General features: G+C 43.5%; 1 protein-coding gene across 1 annotated transcript in view; it reads left to right on the top strand.

Moving 5' to 3' along the window:
• The window catches only part of Stmn2 (stathmin 2), a 52,780-nt gene that overhangs the window by 37,644 nt on the left and 4,227 nt on the right, over positions 1-10,909 (top strand). The window contains exon 4 of the mRNA XM_005361791.2: positions 6,264-6,455. Coding sequence (XP_005361848.1) covers positions 6,264-6,455 — 192 coding nt within the window. The remainder of the gene's footprint in view (positions 1-6,263; positions 6,456-10,909) is intronic.

Raw genomic sequence — 10,909 nt, forward strand, 5'->3', positions numbered from 1 at the left:
GAAAGGAAGGCAGAGGAAGACAATGAAACCATGTCCATGCTGAATAGGAAACACAGCCCAGCTTTAAAGAAAGACCTATTTGTAAAGGAATTAACTAGAAAAAATGGTGTTAGATAAATAGAGAAAATGGGAAATTGTTATAGACTAGAAAACAAACAAATGAAATCCACTTCATGACTAAGGGCACACAGAGGCAAGCACAGAGAAGATGTTTTGAAGGCAGTGGCTCAGACAGTGGATGGGGGAGTTGGAAGGGAGCGCTAGATCAGACCCAATGTATAAGTCATAAAGAGGCCTGCATTTTTACATAAAAACAAATCCTTCTAGGTGTTCAAAATATCCGGGCAGTAATAGCACATTCCTTTAATACCAACATTTGGAAGGTCAAGACAGGTGGATCTCTGGGTTCAAGTCCAGACTGGTCTACATTGTGAATTCCAGGACAGCCAGGGCTACACAGGGAAATCCTGCCTTGAAAAAAAAAACAGTAAATAAATAATAAAAGCTTGAATAAATATTAAAAAGCTGCTAAAAACTGAGAAACAGAATTCAGCCGTTGTCACTTTACACTGGGCCTATTTCCCTTCCCATACATTACAAATTTTTAGATATTCTCCCCCAAAGTACACATGGCATTTACATGCGTATCAGCAGCATTTTGCTGTTATTATAAACGGTCAGTTGCTACTGCCAGTCAATAGCCTCAGTTATCTTAAGACAGCAAGCATTTTCTCATCAAACTGACATAATCCTAACTCCAAGCACAGAGGTAGACAAGGGCTGGGGTGTGAGATGCGGTTCTTATTAGGATGTTCTAAACACGAAACCACTTAATAGGATGTTTAAGGCCATTCCCTGGGAATCCAAGAGCCCTCTGTGGGCCAGGGGCCCGCCTGAGTTGTACAGACAGGGCTCTCTGAAGTCAGGGCTGGAAGGCTGCTGCCCAAGTGTCTCCACAGGGGATCAGATATACTGTGTATTAAATAATCCTGGCAGTTTCCCAGAGTCCCTAGGCCACTTGGCCACAGTCATAGCTCTGACCATATGGTCACTTGCTTGGATAGAACTGCACAGGCTCCTCCAGCCAGAACTAATGTTCCACTGTTTAGATGAGAGAAAAGCTTATTCTAAGTAATTTTGCTTTTTCTCCCTTATTGAAGTACCTCTGTCAATCAGTGTTCATTTTTTGAAATTCAAGTCTTCATATTTCAGCTAACCACATTAGGGAATGGATGGTGACACGTTGGCCACTCAGGCCCTGTGCCCATTCGTTCAACAGTCCCTTAGCAAAAGGCATCAGGCTTCCACACATCCCACCTAGATGATCCAACATGCTCTGCTGTTCCAGTGTCTCTGTTAGTGATTTCTCTTTCCCATATGTCCCAGTGTGGGGACTGTGTCTGATTATCTTCAGCAGACTACAGTTTAATGGTGCCTTTCAAATCATCCCAAGAACACGTGGGTATCAGAATGTCTGCAGTTGAGCCTCCACACAACAGCTACTGCCCCTGAGCAAGTCATCTCAATTCTATCTCCGAGTTTGGTTTGTATTTTTCTTGTGGCCGTGATAAGTACCATGACCAAGAGCCACCTGGGCAGGAAGCAGCCATTTCACCTACACTTCCAGGTCACAGTCCATCACTGAGAGAAGTCAGGCCAGGAACTCACGCAGAGCCTGGAGCGGAGACCACAGAGGAAACCTCAGACCTATAGGTTTGTTTAGTTTGCTTTCTCTTAGAACCCAGGCTCACCTGCCCAGGGGTGAGTCACCCCTGTGAGCTGGCCCTCCCTACATCCATCATCCCACAGCCAGTCTGATGGAGGCAGCCCCTCAGCTGAGATCCCTCTTCCCTGGCCATACCATCCGGCACTGTCCTCTATTGAAAAGACTTGTAGAAGGTCCATGAGCTGTCGCTTATTCTTGATAAAAATGCAACAAGTTCTGACTTTGCAAAAATTATGGTCCAGCAAATGATTTTACAAAGGAAAGTGGTCCTGATTAATACTGCCATATCGCACATTTCATAAATATTTTAAATATAAAGTGATCTTGATCATAATACATAGAATAATTAAGGTGATAAAATAGATACATATAAACAGGTCAGGCCAACTAAAACTGGCATGAAAAATGTTAATATCATGAAAAATGATGAAAATTTAATGATACTTATAACTTTGATAAACAGATTAAATTAAAAAGCTCCCCACTCAAACCTGTTCAGTAAGAGCTAATTCATGTATCAACATCACTGCACAGTAAATTCTAACGGCCTATGACCTCGGAAAGAGAAGTGAACTCCTTGCTCTAAACAAAGCGGTGTGAAAGGGAACCATTAGTAGACCAATCAGGTGGCCCCAACTTCTTCATTTGTAACACCAAAGTTTTAGAATGGGCTCCTCTTGTTCCCTTACCACATTATGGATTTGCCCCACGACGGCTTCTGCAAGGTCTGAACCAGGTGAAGTTTACACACATGGCTGCCAACTTCCCGCACTGCTGACCCTCATTATGGAAAGGGGCCTCTAATTCCTGCCCGGACTCTAAGACGCCTGACCTTGTCCTCCAGTGACGTGTTGTAGCCACCCAAAGATACAACTTTCACTTTAAAGGGGGTAACAGAGAGTTTAATCCTGAGTCAGCGACTCTAGCCCAGGAACTCAGTTTCCCGTTTCCCCAAATACCAAGTCACAACATGGTAGCAGTTTCTTTAAGATTTATAGTACCAAAGCAGAAGGAATCATAAATCAAGACACTTTTTAAATACACTGGGGTACGATACGTTAGACAGGCCACAGCAAATTGGAGAGACCTCTGCTCCAGGTCTCACTCCTGTCTGAGGTGTTGAAACTTGGTGGTCTGCTTAGGCTAATGTGTTGCAAAGGGCTCCAATTGATGCTTTCAAGAACAACAGGTCACACATAAAGGCGGGTAACTATGTTCAAGGGCCAAAATAGACAGAGACAACTTATATTTAACTCCTAGCTCTGCAATACTGTAACACATCACCTTAAAGTTGCTCCTAGCCAGTCAAATTGGACAAACTTGGAAAGTGTGTATTCTTTTGGGAATTGTAATCTGCAGCTGGCATCTTAAATTGGTAACTGGCTATTGAGATGGAATAGGGGAATTGAAGTCGTTTTTATATAGTCACAGTTTGATATTCAGGAAGCCAGCTGACGTCATGGTCATAAAATCTTCTTATTGTGGTCTTCCGGGCAAGCAAGACGAGCATGCAGACTCTCTTCTTGTGAAGGGACTCCAGCAACCCCATCCCAGGCTTCAGAACGAGAAGAGCTCATGATGAAACTCCAGGTTTTCATCATGTTAAGTCCCTCATTCATGTATTCCTGCTTTTCTGCGGGAAGTGAACACTGTGGTCTTTACTTGGCACAACTACACTTAACTGTCATATTTGAGCACACACTTTTTTGCCTGTAGCCATGTTGACAATGTCCTTTCAGGATTAGCAAAAAGCCCAGTAGTTACAGGACAGCATCCAGCCTCCTAGTGGAAAGATCCTTTGGAACTAAGGGCTTTGGTGTTTGATAAATGGATCTGTGTGTCAAGTAATATATTCCACACATGATTAAAGGGGACAAGAAGATGGAGTGGCAGGAGTATATGTACTTCAGAAGTAAATGGGAAACCGGTGGCATCTACAGTGTCTTAAATCTCTTCTGTGCACGTAGATGAGTTTTATGGACCAGTTAACTCAGATTTATCACCCAATTCATTTGTGCAGCAATTAAGCTCTTAGACTCGGTAGCGTGAGAGATGCTAATTAACCTCTCTGCACAATGTTCAAGCGTTTCTAAATGGACAATAACTCTTCTCCCTGTCTCATTACTGTGCTTCCGTGTACCTCTCGCATCATCATCCGGTGATCCTAAGATCTGAGTGAGGATGTGCAGAAGAGGTGCTCACCAGCCATCTGCCTCAGTTTCTCAAATCCCATCTCCCCGGATGGCACATTTGAATGACTCGCTCTGTATTTGCCTCAGCTTACTTCTGCCTTGTACCAGCTGCCCTCTACCTCACCCAGTTCTCCATCTTAATTCTCAGAGAGCTTCTGTGAAAGGCCATGATCCTTCAAGGCCAATACTTATCTTTGAAAACTTCATATGCACCAACATTTTCCAGGGTCCCTATTTTCACCTCTCTTTAAACACACACAGTCCACCTGCCTTCCTGCTCATCTGCCCGAGCACAGCACAGTAGGAAGAACTGTTTGAACATGCAGTGAGACCTTCACTCCCACACACAGGTAGAGACAAGCTTCCACTGCTTCAGATCATGTGTTGCCGTTCTTCAGCTTCTCGCGCATCGTATGCCATGCCTTTGTGTAATGTTCTGAAATTACTGCTTATCTTCTCACTTTACAGATAGTGGCATCAAAACTGATTTTCTTCCTTGATGGTACAACTGCCAGACTGAGCCATATTCAGGGAAGAGTTGATTTCTCCTGGGAATAAAGTCAGGGATGTTGCAGGCAGAAAGAGCTGCTTACACACTCCAATAATGGAGTCCTAAGTCTAACTTCCAGCACTAGCAGAAGTACAGAGAGCTCAAGAGCCCTAAGCTATGGCATAGTGAAGGGTTCCTTTAAACATCAAGTGCCAGGGCCGGGGAGATGGCTCCATGGGTAAAATGCTTACTGCACAAGTCTGAGAACTTGAGTTCAGATGCCCAGCATCCATGTAAGTACAGGCACTTGTCTGTAGGCCCAGTACTCTAGGGTCAGAGACAGGTGGGTGGTCCTGGGGTTCACAGTCCAGCCAGTCTACAAAATGTCAGGCTCTGGGTTCAGCAAGAAACCAGATCTCAAAAGCAAGTGAGTAGATGAAACAGAAATAATTGAGGACTGCATCCCAATACCAACCTCTGACCTCCATATAAGCCTGCATAGGGGAAAGCACACATACATATAATGGCATGCACACACACACATGATTGCTCACACATGCACACGATTGTACACACACATGATGCACGCACATGCACACATGATTGCATGCACACATATGATGGCACGCAAGCACACACGCGTGCACACACACACATGCAGTTTAATACTTTAAGGTGTGGTAGCTCATCCCTTTAAACCTGGCACTTAGAGGCTGTAGTAGGAAGATAGCCAATGTGTTTCCAAAGAGCAGACTGTGGCCACCAGCAACAGAATCACTGAAATAGTTAATAAAAGGCTAGGTTTCCTAACTTCACCAAAGAACCTTGGAAATAGATCTCAGCAGGAAGACACTGGGTGCTCTATCATTGCCAAGCCCCCAGTGACTGCAGTTGCAAAGAACCATACATCCTGCTGATGCTAAGGAGAGAGAGAGCATGTACAAGACATAGCTAACCCCATTGGCTCTGCTCTCACTGCTGAAGGACCACAGAGTCGCCGTAATTCCTCTGGGTGTCCAATTGAAGAATGACAGCCAGAATCAGGGCTTTCTTCTGGTTTGGGCCAAAAGGACACTAAACACGAGATTTGTACGAATGTTTTCAAGTCTCTACAGAGTATTTTATGTGTATGTATGCTTTGTCTGCATGTATGTCTGCACACCGTGTTCATGCTTGGTGTCCAGAGAGCCAGAAGAGTGCATTGGACTCCCTAGAACTGGATTTGAGGACAGTTGTTTGCTGTTATGTGGGCTCTAGGTACTAAACCCTGGTCTTCTTCAAAAGCAGCAAGTGCCCTTTACCACTAAGTCATATCTCCAGTGCCAGGAAGAATTTAATAGCTGCTGGGAAAGGGGAAGGACAGTCATGTAGTAAAAAGAGAATTGATTGACAAGAAAAGCTCCTACAGGGCCCACCCTATGGTTGGTTAGAAAACAGTGGACAGAAGAAAAGGGAAGTCCAGGCCTCAGGCCTTTCCCATTTCCTTCAGGTTCTCAGTGAATGTAGTGGTCCAGTGGCTCATTGTAGCACTTCCTGCTGCAGATATGCTTAGCAGCATCTTATTTTTGTTAAAAAAAAAAATAAAAGAAAGAAAGAGAGAGAAAGAAAAGAAAAGAAAAGAAAAGAAAAGAAAAGAAATTCTTCAATGAGAGTTAATGCTATTTCTAAGACACTCTGTCTAAAACCTTGACAGTTGAAAATTCAGGGAGCCACTCACCCCGTCAACACATTCCATAGAAAGTGCTAAAGTCTACAGACAAGAGTCAGTGAATAGCAGTGCTCATGCCTGCAGCACCAGCTAGCACTCAGCGAAGTCGGCTTCCCGATAACTAAAAATGATGTGTTTTCTCCCCAGTCTCAGGAGGCTCAGGTGCTGAAACAACTGGCAGAGAAGAGGGAGCATGAGCGAGAAGTCCTCCAGAAGGCTTTGGAGGAGAATAACAACTTCAGCAAGATGGCGGAGGAGAAGCTGATTCTGAAAATGGAACAAATTAAGGAAAACCGTGAGGCTAATCTAGCTGCTATCATTGAACGTCTGCAGGAAAAGGTAAGGGCACCAGAATGCTGAGCAGGGGGAACAAGCCCTGTGCAGCACAGCTGGGGGACAAACGCTGCGCAGCACAGCTGGGGGATGCTGGTTGCTGCAAAATGAGGTGGGACAGTCAACCTCAGGCTGCTCTCATCATGTATTTTGAATCTGTGACCTGACCCCATGGTGGAGAAAGGAAACTCTACATCAGCGCTGTAGCCCTTGCCAAATGTTCCACTGGACAGGGAGCCCAGGAAGGCTGGTCTCAAATGTGTATGACTTCTGTACAAACCAATGCAATGAAAATTACCAAGTTACACATATTTAATATTTAACTTATCACATTAATTCTATAATACTTAATGTTAATAAAAATTAACATATAATATTTTTAAAATAATATATTTAACATAAAATATTTGTCATAATTCCAGCCTCTCCATGTAAGAAAATCTACAAGAAAATCTGGAACATGGGAGCATAGCAGAGGGATCATTTCATACATATTTGGTTGTCCTCAGGCCTTTCTCCATATCCCACCATCCATGTGCAAACACACATGCAAACACACACATGTGCACACACACACACACACACACACAAGCTTGCCTTTGAAAAAATATACATAGTAGCTATGAATAGTTTTGCTTTGTCTGTTTGCATTAAGCTTGAAAAATAGAGACTCTGGAAAAGATGCAAAGATGCATCTACACTTCTCACCCTCGAGCCTGCTCCCACATCTACGCTATGTCAGGCCCTGCAGATGCAGAGAGACACTGGCATTGTCCTCCAAACGCTGAGAGTCATATTCAAACTCATAATCCTCCTGCCTCAGATTCTGAACTCAAATTGAAAACATGTATCACTGTACCTGTCTAAAGTCAAAAAACATTATTTCCTGGGTTGTTGTTTTTTTTTTTAAGTTAGATGCACTCTTTGTGAATTTTTGAGAAGGCTGCCTGGGAAGGGGCGTAGGCTCCAGCAGAGAAATAAGACCCCGGGGCTCTGGACGATGTGCAAACAAGAGCTAGGGATTTGGGCAGAAGCCAGGAGAGCCAACTTCAGGGCAGCTGTTTTAAATGTATAAGCAGTTGTGTCTGTGAGCTTCAGAGACACCCTTTCTCCCAGTGTCAGAGTCTGGCTCACCACAGATCACACGTGATGGCACCAAAGCACTAAAATCCAGGACACCCTGGCTTTCCTGGAACTCATTCTGTAGACCATGCTGGCCTCAAACTCACAGAGATTCACCTGCTTCTTTCTCTCAATCACTGAGATTGAAGGTGTGTGCCACTACCACCTGACTCTCTGTGGTTTTATCTTTACCTATCCTCTGCCCCTTTTTCTCATATTTGGATCAAGTATCTTACATGCATACATACATGCGTGCATCCATTTCTGCCTGAAATTGCCCTGAAAATATTCCACCTGTGAAGGGTTTTTAGTTCATGGAATCAAGCTCTAGCATCATCCCAGGAAATACCTAGTGGTCTTAGTCATTTTTCTCCATCATGATAAAATGCCAGGACCAAGATAACTTATAAAAGAAAGTATTTAATTTTGGACCCGTATTTCAAAGGGTTACAGTCCATGGCCATCATGCTGGGAATGACAGTAAGAAGGCAGGTTTGGCACTGAAGCAGTATCTTGAGAGCCTACATCCGGACCCATGAGCATGAGGCAGAGACAGTAAGACACAGGGAATGACATGGGCTTTTGAAAACTCCAAGGTCACACCCTCTTATCACTCCAAACAGCGCCACCGACCGAGGACAAAGTATACAAACCACTACACCAGCCATCCATATTTGTTTCTGAAAACTCTACAGCATTTCCAGCATATACCCAGGTTTGAGAACTACTCTATAACCTATTCTGATTTAAATTTCAGCTGACAGGAGTCTATTCTAGCCCACACCACATGGGGCAGTAAAGGTCATTGCTAGAGCTAGGGTTTTTTTGGCATTCCATAACTAAATGGATACTTTTCCAATCACATAGACTCTTTAGCCGCTCACAGCAAACATCTTTTATCTCCTCAGTGAAATGGGAACACCTAGGAAGCACCAGATTTCCTTCTATGTGCTGTGTTTTAAATGAACTGGAGGTGTTGTGCAATAAGAGTCATCTTCTATTGTGTCTCTGTCTGTGAGCACTAAAAGTACTTCTCTCCTAAAATAGGACAAAGCAAACTTGCTATGAGCTCTACACAGCGTTCTGGTTAAGTGAAGTCAAAAAGGCCATAGTTGTGTAATGCTGAGAGTGTAACAGAAGCTTTTCTGAAACTTGACATCTGGAAAGGCAGTTACTTCAGAAATTGCATATTAATGAGTTAATCACTCAGTGAGCATCTCCAGGGCCTCTACTGTGTGCTTAGAAGCCTGGAAGGGGAAGTAACAGAAAAGGGTCCTCTCCAGTCAGGCAAGGCAGACCTCACTTATAGTCCCAGCACCCGGGAGGCTGAAGAGGAGGACCAGACTTGGCCACAGAATAAGTGAGACCTTGTCAGCCGGGGGGGTGTGGGTGGATAAAAGAGAGAGACGGGATTGCCAGTTATCTGTTATCAGTAGAAATCACTCCATACCAGGCTCCCATACTAGGGAAAACACCCACTCTTGCCAAATGGGAAGAATTAAAGAGATGCTTTCTTCCCAGCCTAATGGGTGCTTCCCGGCTCGAATGCACTCCCGAGCAACCTGCAGAACCTCCCACTCGTCCCACCTGCCCATCTGCCTTATAATAGCAAAACAGAACTCACAGGCGTTTCCAGCAGGGCTCACACACCAAGTTTGCCGTTCCCAACTAGAGGTGTAGAATTAAGAAGGATCTCAGCATAGGTAGCAATTTTATGTTTTATTATCCAACCAGCAACAACTAGGTGCATTTGTAGCTGTTACTTTAGGGACTACCCTTGGTCCCATGACCCTCAGCATCTTGATTTATGACAACAGGACTTTTATGAGCTCTCTCAACTTATTCCTAATTTATCTTTTATGCATAGGCTCATAACCATTAATAAAAAAGAAAGGGACCTGAATATGCTGACATAGTCTTACATTTAAATAGACTTTGATAATGGAATTTTATAAAATTATTATCTGAGGTCATCTAGTTCAAGTTTTGATACCTACAGACATTAAAGAGGCATTAGAAGATAAGGGGGGGGGGAGACCTCACGTTTCTTGACTTCCAATAAGAAATCTCTAAATCACAGTTTTTCAGATGACCAGAAGTTTTCTTAAAGCCATCTTTCAAACATACCCGCATTTAAAAGTAATGTTTCCAGTGTCAAAATACTACTACACTTCCCTTTAGCAGGAATAGGGAGACGGGGAATTGCAGAAAATGCGTGTTTTGTAAATTCAGATATGCTTGGGCCAAGCCTGGCCAGTAACTCTAAGTGCGCCTAGCAAAGTAAGTGTGAAATGTGTAATGTCCCGAGTGAACTCCATAAACCATGTCCTTAGTGAACTCCACAGCCCACATCCCAACTTTATAGAACTTTATAGATAGACAGAGCCTCACAGCTACCCTAGGACCCCCAGCTGTAGTGTTCTGGTTGTTAATCAGGACCACAGGTTGATGACATCACTGCCTGTGCAGGACTACCCTAGCTTCTCCGACATTTTCATTCAAAATCACATCAACACATCAGGAGTCTGCATTCCATTATTTAAAGTTCCCAAATACCAAGCCAGCTAAAATGCCTGAAAATATTTTTGTAGAAACTCAGAAGGATTATCTAAATTTTCTTTTAAAGTTATCTTGAACTCAAATTAAGTCTTTGATTTTCTTCAGCAAACTCGTAACTTTACTAATTTGAGTAAGAAGTAAAGTCCAAAGGAAGCCAATAGCACTGACTCTAGTGTTTACGCTTGTGAAGCTGTTTCCTACTGGAAGCTCTGTTGTCTCCCAGCACAGGAGAGGTCTCAGCACTGCCCAGTTTTCATGAGAGCCCAACTTTCACTAATGAGTTCCCATCTGCATGCAAAGCAGACACTGCTACAGCTTTGCCTCCTAATAACTGTACAAAAGTGAAATCGCTGCATCTGTACCATCTCCAGCATTTCCAAACACAGCTTGATTTCTCAGCATATGCCTTTGCTCCTCTTCATGGTTTCAATGGCACGAAAGGCTCTTTTAAACCAATTACATTTCTCTAGAGTCAACTTCCTGCTTCCACCAATTTTTAACTTTTGAAAAAGTACAGAGTATATGACACGTTTCCCTCCTACAGCCTAAACTTGAGGGGGGGGAAGGTCACATTCATATATAACTAATGTTGAATCTCACTACCTGATGTAGGTGGCTTTTCTTTCTATGTGTTGCTTTCATTGGTTAATTAATAAAGAAACTGCTTGGCCTGATAGGTCAGAACATAGGTGGGTGGAGTAGACAGAACAGAATGCTGGGAAGAAGGGAAGTGAGGCAGACGCCATAGCTCTCCTCTTCGAGATGGACGCAGGTTAGAA

This window comes from Microtus ochrogaster, linkage group LG5 (assembly GCF_000317375.1).
Source record: "Microtus ochrogaster isolate Prairie Vole_2 linkage group LG5, MicOch1.0, whole genome shotgun sequence".
NCBI classification, from domain to species: domain Eukaryota; kingdom Metazoa; phylum Chordata; class Mammalia; order Rodentia; family Cricetidae; genus Microtus; species Microtus ochrogaster.